This window comes from Mesitornis unicolor, unplaced genomic scaffold (assembly GCF_000695765.1).
Source record: "Mesitornis unicolor isolate BGI_N332 unplaced genomic scaffold, ASM69576v1 scaffold16504, whole genome shotgun sequence".
Lineage (NCBI taxonomy): Eukaryota > Metazoa > Chordata > Aves > Mesitornithiformes > Mesitornithidae > Mesitornis > Mesitornis unicolor.
Genome location: NW_010179553.1, coordinates 1 through 24,100, shown reverse-complemented (window position 1 = coordinate 24,100; position 24,100 = coordinate 1). Strand labels below are relative to the sequence as shown.

The following is a 24,100-nucleotide window of genomic DNA, read 5'->3' as shown; positions in this document are numbered from 1 at the left end:
GCTTATATACTCTATATGTAAGTCTGTATATAAACTGCATTTTTGTCTGTGTCTAATTTATTCTCTATGAACATTAGTCACCGAGTTTTAACTCGCCCCAAAAAAACATTGTTAATGCCTACAGGATGACATTGTGAAGACATATCTGATAAGATGACTGACATATCAACTGCAAGTCTCCTTCGAGTCTGTAAGAATACTCTTTGCACGACAGAGTAGGCTGACACTGCACTGAGCTGTTCTGCTTGTAAGTGCCAAAGACACAAAGCCTGACTACATCATGCTGATCTGCCAGAGTTTTCACTCTTCACTCTATAGTCCTTAACAACTTTCTTAAGAGATACTGTAACAAATAAGATTACATCAAGGGATTTGGTTGATAGGAAATTATTTAAAAATCTGTAATTTTAATTTGTTTTAAACATCACTTCACCCTCTTTCCTAGAAAAAAGACTGAGCATTAATTAAACTTTGGGAAAGGGAACAAAAATCATAATTGATGAAAAAAAAAATTGTTGGTTATAATCCCAAATGTTCAAATTAATTCTCTGTCAACGTTTATTCTAGTAGATACATGCCTTCAAACTACTTTTGTGAAGGTACAATCTGTTTTGACGCCATGAGAAAACTGTCATTTCACAACAGAAGTGCTGCCTGTTCCAATTTATATAACATCGTTCCAGTGAACGTACATGTGTCTATTAGCTGTGCACTACTTGCAGTCAAATTCAACATTTGTAATGCTTCATTTTAGGACAGAAGGCAACGCTGTATTTGCAGCTTAACTTCTTTTTTGCTTATTTGCTAAAGTAGCGATGCATAACAAAACTACTTTGAGAATGCCAGTCACAGATGAGCAAAAACGTGCAATACTTCCTGAAGCCTGACAAACAGAGCAGTATTAATCCAATGGAAGGAACTACTGAGTTTATGTGAAGTTCAAATGATGTCCAATTTAGTATCCAGCAGACTAGGAATAGGACAAGTGTACTGCAATTGATTTTGTTGCAGTTGAATATTGGTTCTCACAGCGTGATGGGCTTTACTAAAAGGAATCTTTATACATAGGCCTCAGGACAGTTTCAGAGATTCCACCAGAGAGCAGCAGTATCCCATGAGAAAAAGAAAAAAAAAGGCAACAAAGCTGTGCTATGTGACTTGTCTCTACATTTTTAAAAACTGCATTGCATTAAGTCTTCAGCAAAGGACATTACATACAGACAGCAGCAGAATGAAAGAATGAAGACTGTCGCCAACTGCAGAAGCAAATCCCAGGGCTCAACTCGCTGTTCTAAGCCCAGTGAAGATGATTACATTTTTCTATTTCTTTCCATTACAATTTAAATTAAAATATTTAATTACAAAACTCAAATGCTTCAAGCAGAGGTTCCTAAATCTATGGAAAAGTAAACAAGCCATTTCTATGAAGTTCAGGACTGTTTATCCCTGCAGCACTCAGACATTACAGTCATGGGAAATGCAGAAATTCTAACATGAATCTACAATCTTTAGATACAAACAAGCTCAAGAAAACCAAACCCTTGATTTTATATCATAGTACGATAACTTTGCTCATCATCTTAGGCTCAGCACATGTAGATAATCACAGTTTTCAACACAGAAAATTACATACAAATAAACATCATTAAGAGTCATTCACTTCGAAGTGACTACTCTCCTTCATCTGCTACAACAACTTGGAAAAGGAAAGGTTACAGCTTCAACACACCTTCACCCTCACACTGCACGGTATAGGTTCACACCATTTATTAAGTTACGTATTATTTCTGTTAAAGGTCTTTTCTGACAATTGACATAAAATACCCTAAACACAAACCAAGCCCAAATTTACTGTTGGTTTGGTTTTGGTTTTTTCCCCTCTGCCAGAGATCTAGGATGGCAGGTGATTTTATCAACTCCTGTTGCGGTACATTAGTTTTTACCACTCCAACCAATTTGATTTGCATCTTGAATAAAACAGCTGGAAAACTACTTAAGAGTTCCTGTCAGCTAGCACAGAAACCGAGTGTTTAGCCTCATACAATGCCAGTGCTACTCCATATGCTTAGTGTATATGTATTTCATTCTTAGGGAAATACAGTGAAGAGTGATTTTTCCTGACTGAACTCATTATTCTAAAAACTTTTACAAGTATTTTAGAAGACTAGGTGCCATATCTTGTATCTGAACTCTACAGTCTGATGCTTACAAACAACAGCACTTAATAGTACAAACTGCATAAATTAGAAAAGTATCATGTTCAGGAGCTAAAGAACTGTATTTTGAACAGCTATACTTTCATATATTACATCTTTTCAATAGCACCCAACAAAAGATTTAATTTAATGTATAAATGACTATTTATGCCTACAGTTTATATTTACAGCTTAAGTTTTCAAAGGCTGTTCAGATGCAAACCAGAAGACAGATTTTCTCCTACCCCTAGGTTATGCAGGTCCAGGGCAGCACAGAGTGGCATTCTAAAAACAAGACGGCTTTGGCTTTTGAAAGGCTTGTTTTAAGGTATACAAAAACCACAGAAGTTCTGGCTTGTTCTTGTCTACAACTTGAGTGGGAAGAGGGAAAACACAGATAATACTTAGTTTATTAAAAGTAAAGCACAGAGACCAATACAAAATAGATTGCATGTGTTTCTGTAGCAAGGAAAACATCTTCAAAAAGCCATAATTGTACTTCAAATGAAAAGTTAATTGATCTGAAGCATGAAAATTAGTTCTATACTTATGACATATCTATAGCATAATAATTTATTACTGTGAATTACCATAGCTCACAAGGAAGTAGATTTTATCAATGCAGTTGGAAAAAAAACCTACCTGTTTCAGACTGCATTTCAATGGCTCTTTCTTCCACTTTAGCATGAGCTGATTCTGTTGACATTGTTACTACAAAAAGTCACATAACAAACTTTTTAAATCGCCTCTCAATTTCCACACCAACAAAAGTTCTAAGTAAAATATTAAACTGTGATCTTACAAACTGAAGAGATCCTCAAGAAATGCACCTTCTCTTAAGCAACTGGTGCTCACTGTCACATTTCCCAGACATTTTAATCTCAACATTTAAGTATTTTTGAATCAGAGAGAATTGAATTTTAGCTCAAACAAGAATTATGGACAAACAATACAAAACTTTCTCTAAAATTCTTCTCAGTCCGTGTCCTATTAAACCCTCTCTGATTCAGAAAAGCTAAACTTTTGTCCCCATCCTGAGCAGTCCATCTGCTTAACACAAACACAATTGCTATAGTTAACATAACTATAATTAATTTGGTATTTTCTGGTTGTTTTTTTTTTTCCTGATCTGCATGCCCTAAAACCTACTTACTTCTCACATTACACGAGCCAATCTCATAAAGTCGTATTGCCACTCCTTACAATCTGAAAATGTTTGGCATCCAGATTTTTACTTGAAGCTCTTATCCCATAAAGTGCTATTTCTTTAAAGTTTAGCCAAATTGCCATACTTTCTGTTGCCTCCCAATTAAACAGCATAAAAACATTACCAGTCTTACTGCTGCTTTCACTTTGATCTTCTGGTGCTCTAGAGGGTGGTGAGGGCGCTTTGCGCTTCATCCTCCGTAGAGAGGAGTTCACGGAAGCAGTGTCACTGAGTGGCAGAGAACCTTTCCGTACTAAACCCAGAGCAGCCTAGGAAGGGAGACAAGGGAGGAAGAATATTGTTAGCAATCAAAGAAAAACAGCAAAATACCTCTAGTAATTATTCTCCAAATGTATTCATGATATACATTTGGGAAAGTGAGCGTATATACCTATTACAAAACAAATTATGTTTCTCATCTTAATTCCTCTGAGGAGTAGTTTAAAAAAAAATAATTTCTAGAGTAATTGAATATATTCACAGAGGTACAAGATACAGCAGTAAAAGACAAGCAGTTGTTACATACCGTATAAAAGAGAATTTGAATTCTTCTGTACCCAAAGGCTATTCTACAACCCCCAAACAGTTCATTTCTAAAAGTAGCTGAAAATCATTGTGGAAAGAAGCCTCAACTACACCTCACTAAAATGGCATGACACAACATTTCCTTCTCCCTGCCTTCCAAAGCTGTCATAATTGGGCTGTATGCATAATTATTAGGATTTTGGTTTTCTACCTGAAATACTCGAGCTTTTATAGATATTGTTTTAAATGCCAGCTTTCAAAACTTATCTTGGAAAGTACAACTGTTCTAATACATACTGAAGTTAAACTGTAGTAAGTTGTAATAGCAGTAATTGTAATACCAACTGATGTTAAATTGTAATGTCTTCATTATTGTAGCAAAACACAAAAAATTTCTTAAGTCAAAACCAATGAAAACCATTACAAAAATAGAAAAGGCTACCTACCGAGGACTTCGTAGTTTTATGATATAGCAGTCCAACTGCATTTTAAATTGTTTTTAAAATACATTCTGTGTGTCAAAAAGACAGTGGCTGTAAATTTGCCTGCCACTCTTAACTGCAGTTTGCCTCATGGTGAAAAAACCCTGTATTTCCACATCTATTTGGATTATAATGTTCAGGATCCCAACAACGAAAGAGTGCATTAGACACAGCTGCCTATTTCTGTAGTAATTCTGATGCCTATCACTTGTCTACTCAACAATATACTCCAGCAGTGACATTCATTTCTTACTAGAAAGAGCCACAGAGCAACTGGATGTGGGGTCATCTTCAGAGAACTTCTCTGTGCTTCAGTTAAACCAGCCCACTTCACCAAGCAGACTATGGAAGAACAGGGATGGCATAAACACACCTCCAAATCTGTTTCACTAGCAATCCTTTCAAAAACATCACTGACAGAGTTGTTGACCATGTCAATATCCATGGAATAAGAAGCTTACCATTTAGAAAGCTGCCACTGAACACATACAAATCCTACAGTAAGGGAAGAACAAAAGCTAGAGTATTTGGTTGCGTGCAATCAAAACTATAAGGACAATTACTCACAAGCACAAGATGTCTGTGAAGCAGTTTTTGGCAGCTCCTGTTAGATCCCAATACAATACCCAAATGAATGAATTGGAATGGTGAAAACCATCCCCTGAGCTACCCGGGGCATACTCAGTCCTCTGCTTTGTCCCACCTCCACATCAGGTACGACAGATCCCTTAATACCTTACTGCACTCTAAGAAAAGGTTCTCACAATTCTGCCTACAACTGTAATGCCAAAGCAAGCAACTCAAACCTTTTACAGCAAAGTAGGACTCAAGGTTTTCAGGAGAGAAAGCAAAGCACAAGGCGAAATGTTCTTTTAAGAACAGCAGAGTACGTAGCACTCCACTCCTAATTAAAACTACTTGCATGCTTGAATAGTTTTTAAACAAGTCAGTTTCTAGATTAAAATATCACACAACAAAAATCACTTTACACTAGTTTCTTATTCACAGTCCCTAAATATCTCTACAAGAAAAGGAATGAATAGTATTAAGCGTCTGAATTTATGCAGGAGGGGATGTCAGATATAGTATTGTTTACCCAAATGAGGCTTTTTTAGTTGTTAGATCACTGTCCTCCTTGCTGTTGGGCAATTCTGTTTTTCTCCTCTTCGGTAGCTGCAGCTCCTCCCACCCTGCACAAGGACACTGTTTCTCTGTTCAGAGGTCTGCACCCTCATCTGCTTCACGCAGGCTCCCTCAGCTGACTTGGCTGGCACAGCACACATTCACTCAGCTCAGCAGATGTCACCAGAGTTCCCTCCTGCACAGCAAGTGTGTGTAGAGGGGAAACAATGTTCTCAGCATGAGAGCACAAATGCTAGCAGAAGATTTTTATAAGCCTTTCTACTGCCCTTTGCATCCAAAGAAACAAATGATTTGCAAAGAGAGATTTTGAGAAAGTACTAAATGTTCCAGTTAAGGTTCAAGTGCTGAACAGATTTTCTCAGGAATTATTCAACATATGAATATTAAGAGCTTTCAAATCCTAACAAAGGCTGTAATGTGAAAATAGTACTTTAAACAGATGGAGAAAAAATCTTATTAAGAAGTATCTGACAAAGTTTTGGAATATACATCTGGGTGTTCATGTGTCATACCAACTGCCAATGATATCCAGTGCTTCATCAGTTACACTTAAAAATCATGTTAGAATCACTGAAGTAATTAACTGTCCTCGTGTGGAAACACCAGTGAACTCTCTCATAACTTCCACAATGCATGCAGGAGTTTCACATTTAACACCGTAAACCTTCCTCATCCTGGAAAAAGCAAGGGTGGATATGAAGCTTTTTAGCCTCAAATGTATATGAGCAAATTTGGCACCAAATCACACACCACCCCAGGCAGACACTTGTACAGGCCAGTGCTTCCCAAGTTCCAGCCACAATAATTTTGCTGCTAGAATGGAAGGCAAAAAAAAAAATACTTGGGAAAGAATGTAGTGGTAGTGGAGCATTTCAGCGTGCTGGAACACATATCTCAACACTAAGGATCAGGGTATACACACATTTGCGTACCACCACCTCTTTTGCTTCGTAGGTAACTCGATTTAACAGAACATATACAGGTGACTGGAAAATCAGAACACACTGCTAGCCATATTGCCAGGGGTTTTTTTCTTCCCTTTGTACAAGTATGCAGACAAAAGTAAGTTCAAGGAGTAACAGGAAAAATAAAATGTATTTGCTCTTTGATTAATGCACTCGACTTCGCTTCCCAAATATTTCAACTTAGCCAAAGTACTACAGCGAAAGTACTACACCTCTAACCTATTGGAAAGAAAGGACATACAGAATATATCTGAAGAAACTCAGCTGGTTATTCTGTCCAAACACCCGATATTGCTATTCTCTCCTACAATTTATCTAGAAACTCAGCTGGTTAGTCTGTCCAAACACCCGATATTGCTATTCTCTCCTACAATTTATCTACATACTTGCTGGAACAGAAGCAAATACAATAAGGGGACAAGGTGATGCATTTGGTATGCTCAGAAGTAGATGCATGCAATGTTCACCAATACTGAATGATACCAGAATCATATCAAATGATCTCCATGCAAATTTCAGCAAGAGCAAACTGGTAGTCCTGAGCATTGTCTTCTCCCAGGTAGCACTGGCTCTATTCAAGACCTCCCTGATGTTCATAGTGCTCACTGCCCAACTTCTTCTTTAAAGGGCTGACCATCAAATTTCTGGGAACTGAGCCTCTGGTGTATCTTCTTAAGCACAAAACTCATCCCTCCTGACTTGACTAAGCATCCCTCCCTCTTGACTAAGCTGCTCCATGACAGCAGCTGATAAATCTTTTCAGAAATATTTTATGGTTTAGTTGTTTCCCACCCTTCCCCCACTCTCCCATCTCCTCCTTCCTTTTCTAAGGGCTAGACTGGAGATTTGAGTTTCTTTAGGAGTTAAGGTTGTGTAAATAAAAGCAAACTATATTTCTGCAGTTGAGAAGTTCTATCCATCATTTAATTTATAAATATTTTGACTAAAAAAATCTCCGCTTAATTGTTCCTACCCAAACACAGTTTACGTACGCTCCTTTAAAATAACTGAAAACAGTGTAAGAACACAAACATTCATGCGATAAAATGAAGATGCCACAGTCCAGTATTTATAAATAAAGCATTAGCAGTAAAATCAGCAATGGCATTTTGGATATAATCAAATGCTTTCCTTTTAAAATAAATTTTCTATTAAAGAAGTGTTATCATTAGAAAATTGCATCTACTTTTATGAAAACTGTGAAGACACACATACTGCATTATACAACAACACACTGCAAAAACCCCTTGAGAGTCCTCTACTTGCAAGTGTATTTAAACTTGCTAGTTCTAAACATACTTCTAGCAAGAGCCATCTTGCCTAAAAACCAGAACTGACAAATAAGTGAGGGACTTCAATATTAGACCAACATGCGCATTTCCGACCTGATTAAACATCGACATTTGCTGGACAACATTAACTATTTAAGCTTACTAGTTATCTTCTGAGTCTCCCATAGAATGAGCAATCGTGCTACATAATAACTTGTAAAAACTACCCATACATCCATTGTACTAATTTTTCCCCTAAACGTCTCTCCGAAAGCCAATTCTATAATTACTCTGAAATTGAGGCAGAAAAATTTCCAACCCTCATACCAGAATGTAACTGCTCATATAAAGAGAGAGCTGTTTCTTTTTTTAAGGGAGAAGTGGAGAAGCTGTAGGAGGTAAACATTAAACCCTTTTTCATACTGTGAGAAACTGGACTACAATACACTGCGAATCTGAAGAAAGACAACAGTGAGAACACTGTTCCCTTAAAGTTGGCTCATTTCACTGTTGTCTGATGTTATTACTTTGGCATGTCTCTATCAAAACCAGGCAAACAGTTTATCCAGGCAAAACCGACATTTCATTTTGTCCTCCTTGTGGATGTTACAAAAAAGATTTGTCCACAATAAGGCACATACAGAAGGTCATCCTGGTCCATAGAAGAAATAAAGTATGTATCCAGTCTGCCAAATAAACCGAAGGGCAGGCTTCAGAACTAAGGCATTCTTAAAAGCAACATGATTTGCAAGGAAATGCTTCTCGCAATGCAAAAGCGGATAAACCTTAAGGAAAAACAAAGTGTATCTTAAATTTTGTAAATTAAATGAAACACTGCAATAACAGTGAAACTCCCAGACACTCAGTAGCCTAGTAAACACACCAATCAGTCTGGTGAACAACCTAAAGACTACTTAAAATCCTCACATTTTCAACAGTGGAGAACGTAAGAGACTAAATTCTTACATGGCTTACAATGAAATAATGGTGTTCTAGTGTGACCATTGTACATGCTACACTACCACGAACTGACTTGAATTAAACAAGTATAAATTGGTCACGTTGGGTTGAGAAATATTAATGCACGTGATATTGATAATGGAATGCTGTGCAACCATCAAAACTGTCTTCTACAACGCTTGTCTTTCATTTCAAATTCTGTATTCAGAATGTCAACTCTTGGAATAGAGACTGATCCTTACTACGTATTTAAATAGCGCCCAATTTAATTTATAAAAGTTGCAAATCCCGTAAATGACATTTTTATTTGAATAAAATTATTTTACATTGTCCCTGACCTAACACCTTTTTTATGGGAACTGTCCTTCACTTCACAGTTAAGTTGAACCCAAAGTCTCAATAGCTAGACACACCTTTTTGTTTATTTTAGAGACTTCAGTGGAAGCTCTGAGAAACAAGCTTCCAAATCTTCCCTCTGACAGCATTACTCAAGTAGTGCTTGATCTCACAGCAAAACCAATTATTTGTTGGTTTCTGTTAGTGATGGAGCCCTGTTTTTTATTTCTGTTCTCCTAATTATATGCATACAGTTTTGAAAATCAAGAGTCCGATTCACCCATGTGAAACAGAAAAGCCTAAGTTGGAAGAGGCCTTTGGAGACCATTTGGTTCAACCTTCTGTTGAACCCAGGGTCTTAGATTAGGTTATTGCAGGAGCTTGTCAAGACACAGCTTGAGTATTTCCAGTGAGAGAGCTCCTACCGCTTCTTTTGAGTGACCTATTCCAATGTTCAGTTGTTCTCACAGTGATTTGTTTTCTTCTTGTGTCTGAATGGAATTTCCACTGAAGCAATTAGCGCCCACTGGTCCTCATTCTGTCACAGACAATACATCCTGGTGAAGAGTATACCTCTACTTTCCCTGTAACACCTTTTACACACCAGAAGAATACAATGTTTATTATGAAATGCTATGTAACCATCAAAAGTGTCTTCTTTCATTTCAAAATCTGTATCTGGGATGCCAATTCTTGAATAAAAACTGATTCTTACTGTGTATTTATATAATCCCATCTGAGCCTTCTGTTAGCTAGAACATTTACATTCTCCAGCCTTTAAACATCAAGGTAGCCCTCCACTGGACACTTGCCTGTTTAAATCTCTATCTTGAACTGCAGGAACCAAGTCTGGATGTAGTATTGCAAGTGTGGCCTAAAAAGAGTACACTGAATTAGAGTTGGATCCCAGCCTGCACTGATGTTTGGGGTCACTCCAATCTAGGTAGAGAATTTCACATGCATCTTTTTTAAACCTCATGTGGTTCCAGCCTGTCACTGTCTCCCTGAGTGGCATCTCTTCTGGTGTATCTACTTCTCCACTCAGTTTGGTGTCAACCTCAATTCCATCATCTGTGTTGTTTATAAAGATATTTAACAGTATTGGCCATACTACCAACTCACTCCTCAGGAACTCCACCTGACAACCAGTCTGACTTTGAGGCACTAACCATCACCATTTGAGCTGCTTAGCCTTGTGGTTCATCTGTCTAGTCCACACCTTACTAGCTTTTCAACAGAAAAATGTGACAAGCTGTGACAAACACCTTGCTAAAATAAAGGTAAATTATTTCATCTTTCATCATTGGACTCCTGCTTGCCACTAACTTACAAAAACCTCTTGATATTCTGGACATCTACTGCCACTTTGAGCTCCAGGTTTGCCTTTGAATTCCTAACTACAACTCTGCATGCCTAAGAAGTATCTCTGTATTTCTTTGGCGAAATGCTCTCTCTCTTTTCCATCCCTCATGAGTGTATTTTTGCACCTGAGCTCTCAGTAGCACATCTAAAAGGGACTGCCTATTTTTATACCAACTCTTTTTTCCACTTAAGGGAATGGACTTCTCTTATGCTGCATGAAGGCTGCCTCTGAAAATGCCTCAACACTCTTCCAAGGAGCAGCTTTATCCTCCAAGGAAGTCTCTCACAGGATCCCTCCTAAGGCTTTCCTGATCCAGTTGAGCAACGTGTACTATGCAGTCCATTCATTCGATGATAGTTATTGAAAAGGAATTAAAAAGAAAAATATATTTTCCATGAATTAATAAAATTCAAAGCATAAATGTGGGTGAATATTTGCTCTAAGTCCCAAGCTCTGTATTATCTAATAAATCACTGTGCAACCAAATCAGAATGCAACAGAAGTCATCATAAAAAACACATGCCAAAGGCTTCTAAGTTCCAGGGGACTTGAACGAAGTAGCACAAAACGGAAGATACACAAAAAAAATATATATTTAATCTAGACTTCCGTCCTTTCTTCATGAGCTATTCAACTTCAGTCAATTCACTTTAGATGAATAAGAAATGTCAGTACAAAATAATAAATCTAAGCAATTTTGTTGAGTGACAGATCCTAGCCCAGCAGCCATGCACTTCTGTTAGACATAACAGGATATTAATCATTTAAAGCATGCTGACATTAATAAACTATTTTTAAAAAAATTGAATTCAATTAAAAGACAAACATGATGAGGTAAAATAAATTTTAAAAAGAAAATCATTATTTTCACCCCCTTCAAAGTTCCTTTTATTAAAATACAGAAAGAAACCTTTGTCTTCTTCAAATGATTTCAGCAGGACACAATACACAAATTCAGAACTTCTGTTAAACAGTGCTCTCTTGTGGTTTTGTGCATCAATGAAAGAGTAAATCATTGTACAAAGATAAAGGAAGTCACAGTTTGAAATATCTTGTCTCCAAGTCTAACACAAAACTAATTCCTCAGACTTGTATTTCATTTAGTTCTGCATTTTATTTTTCTACCACGCCAAGAACTTCATTTATTAAAAGACCACCTTTAGATATTGCGTTCAAAGTATGAAATAAAAAGTTGTAATGACAATTTCAGCCTTGATCTTTTAATTGGAATTCACAGTTGACAGTATGTGCAATATCAGGATAATACTTAATGCATCAATGGCAGACACGCATTGCATGGGTTATATTGGTTACATAAACATGTAGCCCACACCTCACAGCTTCAATTAAATACATCCCTAGTTGATTAAAATAAAACCTTACTTTAACTTGCTGGGAACAAAATAATGTTATGGCTACTTCCCAAGACTGCTACCTTTTTCTAGTAATGTGATGCAAAGAACCAACTCCTCTTAATCACGTGTAAATAAAACATTAAAACATCAATTACTACAAATGATAAAGTGAGATGATGTTCTCACATTTAAATATATAAACTATTCATCGAAAAGAACAAAATGGTGCTCACAGTACCAACTTATATAAGTAGTTGAGTTTGTCTTTTCAAAATACAGCAGCTACTTTGGATACAGGACATAAATTTTAAAATGAACACATCTTTCAATTTATGCAGTTATTTTCAAACTAAAATTTCAAGCCTCAGCAGGTATTAACAGGGTTATCAGGATTTCCATGTGTAAACTTCTTGAGTTAAGAGAAGTGATGCAAACATAACTAACCTGCTCGTTCCTATCAAGGCTGTTAGATTTCACCGTATCAGATGCCGGTCTGGCTTGGGCTTGTGTAAGCTCCTGGGGAGCACTCTGAGAATTTGGCATAGGTGGTAAAGGAGCTCTCCGTTTCTTCGGCATTTCAGATGGCAGAGTGTTTGAATCATACTGCTTGCTAACAGTGTTAGACCTTGTGATAAATGTTGGCCTTGGCTTGCTCATCAATGGAGTTGCTGGGGCACTGGCAGCCTTGAGGTGCAGGAGAAGAAAAGCAAAACTCAAGTTATTTATACTTTCTGGAAAACAACCAACAGTATTTATTGATCAATATGAATATGTTTCTAGAAGTTTTCCTTATACAAAGTTACATCTTACTTGTTCTCTTTTCTTCTTGTTTCGTTGAAAGAAGCTGAAAAATCCTTTGTTTTCTTTCTCCTTCAGAACATCTAAATTTTCAGATTGGTAGGAGTCTAAAATAGAAAACAATAGTTCTAGATGTTATTTATTGCACAGATTATTTCTCTGGCAATCTTATTCTTTCACTGTCTGTCATAAGCCTCCTAGAAGGATATACAAAACACACTGTAAATCACCTATATTAATAGTTTTTCCTAATGTTGCAAAATGAATGGGTTTCCTATCATACACGTTCTTCCTTTCTTTCAGAACTCAGAATAGATGAGTTTCAGCTTCTATTAATACCCCAGCACTTAGTCCAGCCTATCTCATTTGTCATATGTTATGGTTCATATCACAAAGGCTACAAAAGGGAGAAAGAGCCTCTGCAGCTCTCAATTCCTAACAGTTTAAATTCATGGCAAACTGTGTAATGGGACAAGTCAGGTACAAGCCTGCATACGCTGTGACTATGGAGAAAGATCACTGAAACACCTGATAGGTGCTGCACATGTAACTGCACAGCAATCATAGCAAAGACAACCAGGTCCATTCTGGTATCTTGCAGAATTTGTCCTCCTTACATTGTCTTATTCACACAGATGAATCGTAAATCTGAAGGTTGTCTCCTTTGAATTTTTACTAGATTTGACTTTCTTAAAGAAATCCCATCGAATGCAAATGCAATAAGCAACCAAAATCTGCAAGGCTACTAAGAAATTTTGGTACAAGTATCAATATAAACACAACTGTAAAGATAATCAATCTAGGGTAAAACTATACAGAAATACTTTATATATAGCCAAGTATATTCACTTCTGTATTATCTTTTTAAATATGCATTTATGATAGGACAGAGATAATTACTCAGGTCACAGTTAAGCAGACATTATAATAGGAGTGGATGGTAATGTTGCTTAAGTGCTACAGTTTCACTGCCTATTTCAGTAAATCGTACCTTGCAAAGATGGTAAATTTAAATCAACTGGTGATGTGGCTACAGAAAGACAAAAAGAAAGACAGAAAATGTGAATCTGAATGAAGCCTGCAATTATAAGTTACAAACACAGAACGCCAAGCTGAATCTTGAACAGTAGGAAAGAGTAACTGTGTACTTCACTGAAGTAAAAAGATGTGTATCTTCACTACCTAACGCTATAAGCCATTTAAGAACTTGAGCCTGAAGACATGCAACACAGACCAGAACCTTGAGAATAAGGAGAGAGCATTCACTTATATTTCTGAAGCAAAGATGAAAACTAGTATATAGAACAGTTTGCTCTGTAAGTTTTGGTTTTTCAGGCAGTCCAAACTTGGAAGACAGAGGGATGCATAACTAAAATATCATCTGGAAAAAGTAAGATTTGAATTGAATTTCTATTAAGTAAATGTATACCACACCATTTACTTTCACAGAGAAACCTGAAAATTCAGAGCTCTGAAGTTGTCTGCAAAATCGGAATGCTGAACTTTGTGCCAAGAGAACTGAAGTAATATCTAAATTTTCTGGTGAGGCATTGCCTTGTAGAAAGTGTATATGCCCTCGTATTGCCTCCTAAGGATTTTTTGCTGTTGATTCAAACAAAGCACACATCATACTGTGCAAAAGGCAGCTCTGCCAGTCTGCAGATGAAAGCAGTAGCCAGACAATAAACAAAATGCACTATGGGCACATGTAGTCCAAGTGACATGTTTAGGCAAGTAAAAATAAAAAAATCTGTCATTCTCCCGTTCTTCACGATAACTGACCTTTGGGAAGCAATTGAGAGAACTCTTGAAACCATAGCCACCAAAGGATAAGGTTACCATATTTGAAGAAGAGAAGAAAGACTCAAACAAGAAACCCAACAAAACCCCCCAAGTTTTAGAGCAGAAAGAAAAAGAAGCAAATAGAACAGTGGTCACGAACAGGAATGAGCCAATATTACTGCATTCTATATTGAGGTAAAATTTCCTGTGAGAAATGTCTGAAACAGAACAAGCCACACTGTACAGAGTTTTTAATCATAGCACAATGAACTCTTCATGAAAAAGACAGGCTTACAGCTGAAGTTAAAGCCAGGTATAGGAATGTAAAAAATGTAAACGGTAAAAAAGTTAGCTCACAGTGCCTCTCTGTCGGACCACAATTAAAAAGAAGTATTATTTCTTCACAATCTAAAAAATCAGCAAACAGCACTCAGAAACACACAAACACCATCAGAATATTCTAACACTTTTTAAATCTTAAATAAGTTAAAACAAAACTGTATTTCTCTAATGATTCTGTTCTTTTCAGTTCATAATGATTCTGTCTTTTCTGGGAGCTAAGGGAAATGCCGTGTTGTTGGTTTTTGGGGGGAAGGAAAGAAAGAGGTTGCTTTTATGTGACGATTTGTATCTAGCGACCTTTGCTGTTACCTAACACTTTGTTAGAAAATAAAACCTTTATATAGCACTTCTCAAACGTAAGTACAGGTAGATTTGTCTCAGTTTTGATTTGATGAAATATATACTAAATTGGTAGAAATTATTTCCTCATAAGTTAAAAAAAAGCCCCAACAACAAAATATATTCATTATTGAAATACTAAGTTATTGTCTTTTACGTAACTGCAACTTACAAAAGTCATCTTACCTCGACTGATATCCATGGCATACAGTTCCCTTAGTCCAAGGTCATTAAGAGATTTTGTCACATCAAGGGGTTCTTGAGACTGGTAGTTCTTCAACAGCAGAGTGTGTGAGGGATCAAACTCACATTTACTACAGATAGTTGGTATGAGCTCTTGAAGGGGTGAATGCGGACTAACTCTTACTACAGTCTTCTGTGTCTTCTTGTAGTTTATCACTACCCTTACTGTTTGCTAAAGAGAAGAAAGTTTCCATAAATACCAGCACAAATTCTGAAACAACTGCTCTTTTTATAACAGCTTCACGGTAATCACAGAAATTCCCCTATGGCCAATTTCACCAATGTTATAGATTGAGTAACATTACAAGAGAAACTAATAACTAACTGATTTACAATTCCCTTATACTCAATAAAAGAACATATGAACCAGTCTGCTCCTCCTTCGGCATGCGCCAGTATTTTTCTATATTGCAGACAAGTCGGGAGAAAGAATTAAACAATACCCGGAAGTTGCTTTAGCACTTCTAAAAGCTTTCGTCTTCTTAAGGTACATTAAAAAGTTGAATAACAGCAAAAAGATACAGTACGTATTAAAGGAAAATGAAAATACAAACTGAAGGACATATATATCACAGCATGACAGACGGTACGAGTTGTTGCATTTCAGTTTGCGGAAGGCTGTATTCAGCCACGCTTCATCTGCAGGATTTGCCAAAAGGACAGTAAGGCATGAGACTTCAAATAATATTGTAAATATTTCCTTCTTCCGGCAGCAAAGATGTTTGCTGCAACAAACCGAGATGTATTTTACCTATGAGGAGGTTATCAGGAACATGGCATTTCACAGGGGTATATGGTGAGAGGATGAGAGACAACAGAAAAAGCTGAAAGAAGAGGCTTAGCTACCTGCTCAACTTCTTGAGCACAGCAGAGATTCTAATTTCTCACCTCTGGTATAACAGGAGCAGGTTTCTTCTTATCAATTTGTTTTGGCTTTAGGATCACCTTTTCCACTTCAAGCATTCCTACTGGTGTGTTAGGTTTGAATTTTATCTGGCTATTTTCTGCTGATACCAACTCTATAGTATAACTTGATGGATTTAAGTGATACTGTGCACAGAGAAAGATCAGCAAGTCCATCATGGGCTTCCTGTGAAAAACAAACGGAACTATCACAACAGATGACAATTAAGCAGTCTATAACAAAACATGCTGCTAAACATTTAACCCAAGTCATCCTTTCCCTTCCATGACTAAGTAATTACTGCCAGGCACCTACCTTAAATACCTTCAACATAAAAAAAAAGCCAAAAAAAAAATCACTACAAAGAAAATGAAACCAGCTTGCACAGAAGTATGTCAAGTGCTTGAGCAAAGGAGAAAATTTTTGCCTGTATGAAGCAATGCTTTTCCCAATGTCAGCAGGGAGATATGGATTAGCCACCTCATTTGGCATTTAACGGGAACTGTAGCAGTGGTGACAAATGTTGTGCTATTCATTAAGAACAGTTTCCTTCTAAAGTTTGAAATTTCTGTATCCATTCTGAGGTTACAAGGGACTTCACTTTCAGAAATTCTGAGCATGAGCTATTTGAAGGAAGCAGAAGAATTGAAGTTTGAGGAAATCACCATTTAAGGAGGTCTTGCATTAGGGATCCCAAAATGACAGCCAGGCATTTAATACAGACAGAGGGAAAGAAGCTAAGTGATGATACAATAGTTGAATGCCATTTCTTGAGAAGCTCTGTGTGACACAACAGATGTCCTTATCACAATGAAGTATGGCAAACCGAATTTTTCATATGTAGTAACAAACTGGATGTACTTGTTCTCTCAGTGCTCAATGAAGAACATGCAGAACAGTGTATTAAAATAGGCTGAACATTCCCAGTTGCTACTGGAATAAATTTATAGCTGTACTTTAAACAGAAGCATCATAGAAGTTTAAATAGACCAAAGACAAAGGAGATGTATTGGGTTTCTTTGAGGGGTTTTGCATATTACAGCAACAGAATAAGGTTATAACACTATCAGGTCACTGGAACTGGTCAGCCCTCAGTAGGTTTTAGAGTTGGGTAATCAGCTGTAAGTAGCATTTCATTTTGACGCTCTCTGCATCTCTCAAGTTACAATCAAGGAAATCTATCATCTGCTCTGTCTCACAAGGACACTATGAAAATAATTTAAAAGTCCAAAGCAATTAAATGCTATGTTGAAAAGAACACTGAAATGTCTAAGAGGAAATTAATATAGCATTTGGCTAGTATGGCTTTATCAGAAATCTTAAATTCTAGATGTAATCTCATAACAGATTCTGGTAGCGTAGCCAAATGTGGAAATAGATAGTTTCCACAAAATGCCATCAAGCTAAGCAGAATTCTAGGTAATATAAAGATCATGAATACATTTATTAAGTAAGAAGTTAAAACAGACTTTTCATATTATACAGTTTCGCAAAAAGAATTAAGAAGGAGTCAATGTTATAAATTACTGTGAATACTGTTTCCCCCTCACACACACTTCTATTAACTTTAATATCATTATTTTCACTAAGTCTTGAAGAACAAGTATACCTTAAGCAAACTGTCTTCTAATTTCAAGAAACAGAGCTGGACTCTGGTGCACATGCTGCACTTCCAGAAGACAGAAACAGTTTGAAAGCTGCAGACCTGTTACTTTTAATTTTTCTCCTCAGAGGAAAGTTTCTGACTGCTTAAGTAGCAGAATACTTGCCTTAGGAGACAAAGGGAGGAGGAACAATAAAACCAAAAAAACAAAGAAATTACGCTCCAAGGTGTCAAAAAGCAGGTATCAGATGGTCTGAAGAGGTATAGAGAATGTAATATACTCCCATGCCTTTCTCTAGATGATATATATCAGCCTGAGGAATACAATGAGAAATGCATTGAGCACTGCAGAAAAAGAACTATTCCTCCCTTTACACACAGCTAAACCAGTGCGTTTATTTCAATTCTTCTCTCGCATATAGATCACAACCTGCTCCAATCAGAAGAAAGAAGGAATTACTCTATTTCTTGTTCTTCTAAATCCAAAATAGAACAAGTACATCCATCTCACCCTAATAAGAAAAGGGCTGCAAATGCAAATCGTGTCATTCCCCTATTTCCCTGAAGGCAGGGCAAGGGAGGAGAGGAGGAAGTCAAAGGAGACAGCAGACACTACTTCTGTGGTGACCTTTCTGGTTGTCAGCCTACCCAATAAGTTACCCATTACTTTTTTTCTGGTGCATTTTTATACACCGACTAGCTTTAAAAGCTGCCCTTGCTCTGGCCTTCGGTTATTGGAGAAGGGTAAGAACACTGAAGACGACCGGGTCGAGAATTCACAAGCAGAGATCACAAAGAGCCATCCTACAGAAATGCACCACCATGACAGGGGCAAGCCCTCATGCTAACCAGAGCCACAAGTGACAGAACAATAAGTGAGAAACACAGCTGCTCACGAACAACAGACAGGTACATGCAAATTAGTACATGAAAACAGTGCTTCAGTGCAAATTTGTCTTCCAGTGGTACTTCCAGAAATGACCTGCTTGACTGGAGGATGCTATACTTTAAGTACCCACCTCCACTGGAGGCCAAGACACCTTCAACAACTGCTTTAGACAGATATTCCTACAGTGACACATAAAACAATCTTTTTTTGTCATCACATCCTCCAAAACCTGTAAAACTCCTTTTTGCTAACACCTTCAAGGATTGCAGGTAGAGGAACACATATATGACAGTAAATTTAACTGCTTCCCTAAACAATATTTACTAAAACTTGAAGAAGTGGCCATCAGCTGTCTTAGAGTACATCATCTGCTTGCCCTTGATCTAATTTCAGTAAAAATCTTTATTTGCAACTTCAACTTCATTATATTACTTAGTTTTCTGGAAATCTCTAGTCATAAATTTATCTACAAATTCCTGCACCCCTTCATGTCTCCTCTGTATTCCTCTGCATATTCCTACCTGACTAAGTAACAACGTGGCTAACAGCAGCCTCTCGCTACATCACATAACCGATAGTTAAACTATGACCCTCACTTAGAATGTATTTGTAATCAACAGTGAAAGGTGCCACTTCAAATACTGGATCAGGTGTTTAAAACACATCAAGTTTCTACGCTCCTCTGCATAAACAAGGGCTAGAAAGTTGCTATTTTTAAAAAAAAAAAAAGTGTAGATTCTTACACAATCAAACTTTAGGAACAAGATCTTCCCATCATGGAGTCACAGTATCACAGCAAGCACCACTAAACAAACAACTCAGTAACCACCAAAAGTATTCCTGTGTAGGGGAAGTAATGGGAAAAGGAACAAAAAAGGAAACCAAAACAAAACAGAAACCTACACACAGTTTGGCTTTCTCTCATTACTTAAGTCTATAGCTTCATGGCCTTTCTAGCAAAATATTTACTAATCCTATTCTCTAAAGGGAGAAAGACTTTTTTTCTATGGAGAACAACAAAAACCCACCAAAACCACCAGAATTTCTAACTAACAAATGTAAGTACAATAGGTTTTGAAAAGTAGGGCAACACTACAAAGGTTGTTATTCACTAGCTATACGGAGTAAACCAACAGTTGATTAAGAATACCCTAATGACTGAAAATACTCAAGAACGGATCAAATAGAAACTCACAAAGGGCTCTAAGAAAACAAATTCAGCAAACAGCAAAGCAAAAATCTCTCTGAAAGGCGTCTGAAACCGCAGAACTAAACATGCTACCCTGCAAAACTGTTTGTTTAACACACCATTTCCAAATAAAAAGCATGTCACTATCCTATTTGCCCTTGAAATCTCTAAGTTAATTTACTGATTCATACAACTGAAAATAATTATTCAGTTTCAAGAAAACTTTGTCAAAACTCTGCATTTTTTCCTTGTGGGAAAACCAAAAACTAACGTAAAATAATCAGGCTGCTAAATGAAATAGTTAGTTGGGTTTTTTTTTCTTGTTTGGCTGCAGAAAATTCCGCAGTCCCATGTTGTATTTAGATCAACGGAGAAGATTCAGAAACTTTACTCTGAAAAACATTCCAATTAAAATAAGAAAAATAAAAAGCTTCACTCACTCTTCCCGTGAAGAGTGTACCTTCACTTCTACCACGTACTGCTTTTACCATCTTTGGTTTGTTGGGTTTTTTTGGAGGGTGGGGGGTTGGTTGTTTTTAAAGAATTGTTTGCCTGGCCTCTCCTGCAGGACTTCACTATCAGACTGGGAACAGAATCACTGTCATTAACTATGACAAAATACAAATTAGTGTTTAGGCTTAAGTAAGAGAATATACCCACACCTGAAGTTTCAAAATGAGTTCTTACTTTTCTCAGTCTCTAAGTTTTTTGCTTTAGTAGCCCACAAAACAACTCAAGGATCCTCTTCTGTCTACTTTTACTCACTCAGGGTATTTACCTATGTAACATTTTGCTTTGTTCTACATAGCTCTTGCCATCCGCTGTGACAAAGCAGGGAGCAAACCAACCCAACTTCATTGGAGAACAGCACAAAAGTTTATTCCAGTGGACTATGGCATTTGAATACACAGCTGTACAAAGTCACAGTTTCGCTTGTTTTAATATGAAATTTTAAAAACATATTTTCTCCTCAAGAGTTTTGAAGCTGCTCATCTCTGATCATGAACAGGAAGGAGACAGATTAGCAATTACTTGTTTGTATAATTTCTAAAGGCAGCTTGTCCACAAATACGACTATCAAGACACAGCAAATCTAGAATAAAAGGTAGTTTGAAGGATGTTTCAGAGTGGACTGCAGGTCCTGAACAGTGCCTCCCCTCCTTCTGAGTGAGCCTAACAGTGCTAACACAGGTTCATGTTCGCAGGAGAGTGATTTGTGAAATCAATCACATACGGTATCTTGATTGAAAAGAAAAAAAAAACCACCACTAACTGTGGGATAATAAAACTAACTGGAGAAATGTGTGTGTTTCCCGATAAGCCTGCGAGGCCTGTCTTGATCACTGAGGAATTATACACAGTGTGACTGAGTGAAGCTATATGCAACATTCCTGGCAGGCACTTTGTTCTGAGCAAAGCAAGACAGAGGGCACACGGTACTCATAAGTGTAGACAAAGGGAGTGAAAAAGAGAAGATGAAGAAAGAGAAAAGCCTGACAGTGTACACATGGATTCTCACCTTTAAGAAATTTTTAAAACAGAGGAAGGCACTGTATTACAGACAACAATACTCCCTGCTGTAAACAAGCTAGCAAGAACACCATAAAGCATCACAGTAGTCACCAATTACTTCAGAAAATTTATTCTGATAAATATAACCTCAGATTTAAGTTATCCTGAAAATCCCATGGAGTCTGGGGATGGGGAAGAAAATCATAAAACATCATCCATTGCAGCTCTGGTGAACAAAATGGTATTTGATGTCTAAGCAACGACCTCATGAACTCCAGCAAATGACAAAGTGTGCAAACAGACTCAAGCCACAGAAGTCTTTATCTCCTGTTAAAAGGTGAAATAGGTGTAAGTACTGTAAATGTTTACCTTATCTGGGATGTATGTATGTATAAATAAATAAGTAATTACATAAAATCTGTCTGCTTGCTTTCAGTAGCAAAGACAGTCGCTAATAATACACCACAACAAGCACAATACACAAAAATGCTTTATTTCAACTTAGGAAAGCAACAAACTGGCACCCTAACTGCTCTGATTCATATCAGGTTTTGCACAGGAGCCTTCTTTGTAGAGCTGCTACGATAATTAACATAACATTTTAAGTCCCAGGATTTATGATTTCAACTCACCAGTCAATGTCGAGGTCTTTCTTAACTAAAGGTGACTTGAGAGTTATATGCACAATCTACAGTACCAATCAGCAGGCTGAAATATGTATTTCAAATTAAAACCAGCTTAAGCAAAATATATTTGTTTTAAAAAACAAGTATTTCTAAAGCTGTAGCTAGAAACTGTTTCTTCGGAGCATTATAGATTTTGTCTGAAGTGATTATACTTTCTTTAGGACTGCTAGCAGTGCTAAGCAAGTGCTGAACACAGGACTTTGTACCCGAGTAGGATGGAGGAACTCACCTTTAAGTTTAACACGGTAAACTTACGTGGGAAAATTCAGTGACTCATACAAACCAGCATTTTTCTAAAGATTTGCAGTGACTACAAAGAACAATAGGTATGGGTACACGTGCTGACAGGTGCCATACAGAATTTCTGAATCTTAAAAACCAGTCTTCCCAGAAGGCAGGCAAGTATATGTTTCCACACCTACCCAAAAATCATAGTAGAATCACAGAATAATTTAGGTTGGAAAAGACCTTTAAGATCAAGTCCAATCATTAACCTATCACTATCAAGTCAACAACTAAGCCATGTGACACATCTACACATCTTTTAAACACCTCCAGGGATGGGGACTCCAGCACTTCCCTGGGCAGCCTGTTCCAATGACAGATAAACCTTTCAGTGAAAAAAAAATTTCCTAATATCCAATCTTAACCTCTCCTGTCACAAACTGAGGCCATTTCCTCTTGTTTTGTCACTTGTTACCTGGGAAAAGAGATCGATAGCCATCTCGCTACAACCTCCTTTCAGGTAGTTGTAGAGAGTGGTAAGGTCTCCCCTGAGCCTCCTTTTGTCCAGACTAGACAACTCCAGTTTCCTCAGCTGCTCCTCATAAGACTTGTCTCTAACCCCCTTCACCAGCTTTGCTGCTCTTATTTGGACACACTCAATACTCTGGCATAAAATATTCATGTATTTTACTGAGTGATTTTTCATGGTTTAACCCCAGCTGTCAACTAAGCACCATACAGCCCATCGCTCACTCCCCATCCCCAGTAGGACACAAGGAAAAGAACTGGAAGGGTAAAAGTGAGAAAACTCATGGATTGACATAAGAACAGTTTAATCATTGAAATAAAAGAAAGTTTTAAAAAATAATAAATTGTAATGAAAAGGAAAATAACAGAGAGAAGTAAAATCCAAGAAAGACAAGTGATGCAAATGAACCACCAACCGACCGATGCCCAACCCATCCCCAAGCTGTGGCACCTGGCCTACCTTCCCCCAAGTTATATTGCTGAGCATGTCTATGGAATATCCGTTTGGTCAGTTGGGAGCAACTGTCCCGGCTGTGTCCCCTCCCAATTCCTTGTGCCTCCCCAGCCTACTTCCTGGTGGTGTGGCAGCAGAAAAGGCCTTGACTCTGTGCAAGCACTGCTCAGTAGTAACTAAAATGTCCTTGAATTATCAACACTGTTTCCAGTGCAAATCTAAAACATAGCCCCATGCTAGCTACGATGAAGAAAATTAATTCTGTTCCAGTCAAAACCAGCACATGATTAAGACCTGGATGAAGGCTGAAGTAAACTAGAGAAAAGAAAAGAAAATTAATGTGTCATTGTAACTTACCTCCCGTTAACTGTAGTATACTTGATCACATCTCCTGGCAGGACCACTGACAGTTCAATATCTTTATCGATTACATTTTCTTTCTGTTCCATGATGGGATTGGCTGATGCTGTATCATCAAATGAAGAAACAGAAACCAGTTTCGTTTCAGATGGAGGAGGCGGTGCTTTAGATTTTCTTCTGAAATAAATGGATAAAAATTAAGTCAAGTATGTATTTATACAGATGATTCCATACTGACAAACTCACAAGTCTCAGGAAAGGAATGAAGCACACTTAATTCTTTTTACTCAGATTGTGCCAGTGATATGTGCAAGGAAGGGATGAGAGTATGTTAAACATATGATCAGTGGTGATAGAAGATACTTTAGCCTGTTGTATCTATCATATAATTAAAAAAGCCCAATAAACATCAAGCCCAAAACAAAATGGGTTTATATATATATA

The 24,100-nt window shown here is 37.3% G+C and overlaps 1 protein-coding gene across 1 annotated transcript in view; it reads right to left on the bottom strand.

Moving 5' to 3' along the window:
• Positions 1-23,827, bottom strand: part of COBLL1 (cordon-bleu WH2 repeat protein-like 1) — a 35,771-nt gene extending 11,944 nt beyond the window's left edge. Inside the window, exons 1-8 of the mRNA XM_010182832.1 lie at positions 23,654-23,827; positions 16,195-16,396; positions 15,250-15,478; positions 13,592-13,630; positions 12,613-12,707; positions 12,247-12,486; positions 3,527-3,671; positions 2,838-2,906 (exon numbers count right to left, since the gene is read on the bottom strand). Of these exons, the coding sequence (XP_010181134.1) occupies positions 2,838-2,906; positions 3,527-3,671; positions 12,247-12,486; positions 12,613-12,707; positions 13,592-13,630; positions 15,250-15,478; positions 16,195-16,396; positions 23,654-23,745 (1,111 nt within the window). The 5' untranslated portion in view covers positions 23,746-23,827. The remainder of the gene's footprint in view (positions 1-2,837; positions 2,907-3,526; positions 3,672-12,246; positions 12,487-12,612; positions 12,708-13,591; positions 13,631-15,249; positions 15,479-16,194; positions 16,397-23,653) is intronic.
• Between the last annotated feature and the right edge of the window lie 273 nt (positions 23,828-24,100).